This window comes from Mus pahari, chromosome 17, assembly GCF_900095145.1.
Source record: "Mus pahari chromosome 17, PAHARI_EIJ_v1.1, whole genome shotgun sequence".
Classification (NCBI taxonomy): Eukaryota; Metazoa; Chordata; class Mammalia; order Rodentia; family Muridae; genus Mus; species Mus pahari.
In genome coordinates, this window is record NC_034606.1 from 64488348 (window position 1) to 64490415 (window position 2068).

The window sequence follows — 2068 nt, forward strand, 5'->3', positions numbered from 1 at the left end:
TAGGCTGTGTGCTACTCCTCCTCCTCCTCCTCCTTCTTCTTCTTCTTCTTCTTCTTCTTCTTCTTCTTCTTCTTCTTCTTCTTCTTCTTCTTCTTCTTCTTCTTCTTCTTCTTTAAAGGCTTGGCTTCACTCTGCTGCCCAGACTGGTCTCAAACTCATGGCCTCCCAGGAGCTGGGGCTGTGGGCAGGTGCCACCAACTGCCCACCCATGCTATCAAGTTTCAATGTGGAAAGAGCAAGCCACTATTCTTTGCCTGGTACCAGCAGCAGCAAATCTGAGGGCACAATTCTAAGCCAACCTCTCTAGAATGTTATGCTCTTAGTATAACTGCTGGTTTAATGTTAGATGATGACATCTGTAGGTCTAGGAAGAGGAACACTGACCACCTGAGTTCGTCTGCACTAGGTTGTAAATCTAAACTAACCTCACCCCAAACACCCTCCTTTGCCTATTCCTCTGTAGTGTAGGAGAAAGTCAAGTCAGGAAGACAGAAGATATGACTAGCGACCCGTGACCAGAGTACCCAAACCTTTACTCACTGTGACCGGATGGAAGCAAGAGATTTTCTGAAGGTCGACTGAATGTCTAACTGCAGCAGCTTGGGAATATCTGGGTACCCACCCAGCTGGGCCCAGAGTGCACTCATTGGTTCCTTCTCTATTATTGGGTAGCTTGACGTAGACAGGTCAGCGTTCCACACGGCCTCCACCGAAGCTTGTCTGTAGAGACAGAGAGAGTGCATCATGAAGCCCTCAGAGCTCCACATCGGTCAAAACACACAAGCTTCATGCACCTCTTCAGCACCCTGTCCTGTGCCTCAGGAGGCCCGTGCTGTAGCCACCCTGGCAGAGATGTGGGAAAAGCAGAATTTGCTGATGTAGTTACCAAAACACCCCTATGGCCTAGCCATCCATTTTCACAATACCTTCTTAGCCTCATGAAGTACACAGACCATGTATCTTTTCCTCCCAAAGCTTCTGCCTTCTAAAAACAGAGATACAGAGACAGAGACAGAGACAGAGACAGAGACAGAGGAAGAGGAAGAGGAAGAGGAAGATAGATAGATAGATAGATAGATAGATAGATAGATGATAGATAGATAGATAGATAGATAGATAGATAGATAGATAGATAGAGTGAGACAGAAAGAGAGAGAGGGAGAGAGAGGACAAGGGAAAGAGAAAGGAGAGTGGGAGAGAGGAAAGAAAGGAAGAGAGGGGGCTGAAGAGACGGCTCAGCAGTTAAGAACACTGACTGCTCTTCAATTGAGATCCTGAGTTCAATTCCCAGCAACCACACGGTGGCTCACAACCGTCTGTTATGGGATCTGATGTACTCTTCTGGTGTGTGTCTGAAGACAGCTACAATGAATTCATATAAATAAAATTAATCTTGAGAGAGAGAGAGAGAGAGAGAGAGAGAGAGAGAGAGAGAGAGAGAGAGAGAGAAGCAACGAAGAAATATTCTTTAAATAATTTGCTTCTTAGTAAGGAGGAATCAGCTCTTTAACATCTTTGTTACATGTTATTTGTTTTCTGGGGGGAGGGGGGACGTGTTTCTGGGCATGCATATTGAGGGCAGAGGACAACTAATAATGGTCAGTTTGGCCGGGTGTGGTGGCGCACACCTTTAATCCCAGCACTTGGGAGGCAGAGGCAGGTGCTGGTCGATTTCTGAGTTCGAGGCCAGCCTGGTCTACAGAGTGAGTTCCAGGACAGCCAGGCTATACAGAGAAACTCTGTCTCAAAAAACAAAACAAAACAAAAAAAAACAAACAAAAATGGTCAGTCCAGTTTTCTCCTCCCATTCTAAGTCCCCAGAGTCAAGCTCAGGCAGCCTGTCCCTTAAACCCTCAGCCACCTCTCTACCTCTGAAGCATTAAACAACAACACATTTATTACATCAAGAGAAAGAGAGGCGGGGGAGGAGACATGAGGTCAGAGGGTGTCTGCATGGAGTTGGTTGTCTCCTCTGGGTGGGTTCTAGAGCTTGAATTCATATCCCCCAGGGGTGCCCAGTGAGCACATTTATCTGCTAAGCCATCTTGCTGCTTCTTCTTCTTCTTCT

The 2068-nt window shown here is 46.6% G+C and overlaps 1 protein-coding gene across 1 annotated transcript in view; it reads right to left on the bottom strand.

Moving 5' to 3' along the window:
• Positions 1 to 2068, bottom strand: part of LOC110335331 (protein FAM186A-like) — a 10138-nt gene that overhangs the window by 5045 nt on the left and 3025 nt on the right. The window contains exon 3 of the mRNA XM_021217416.1: positions 541 to 720. Within this exon, the coding sequence (XP_021073075.1) occupies positions 541 to 720 (180 nt within the window). The remainder of the gene's footprint in view (positions 1 to 540; positions 721 to 2068) is intronic.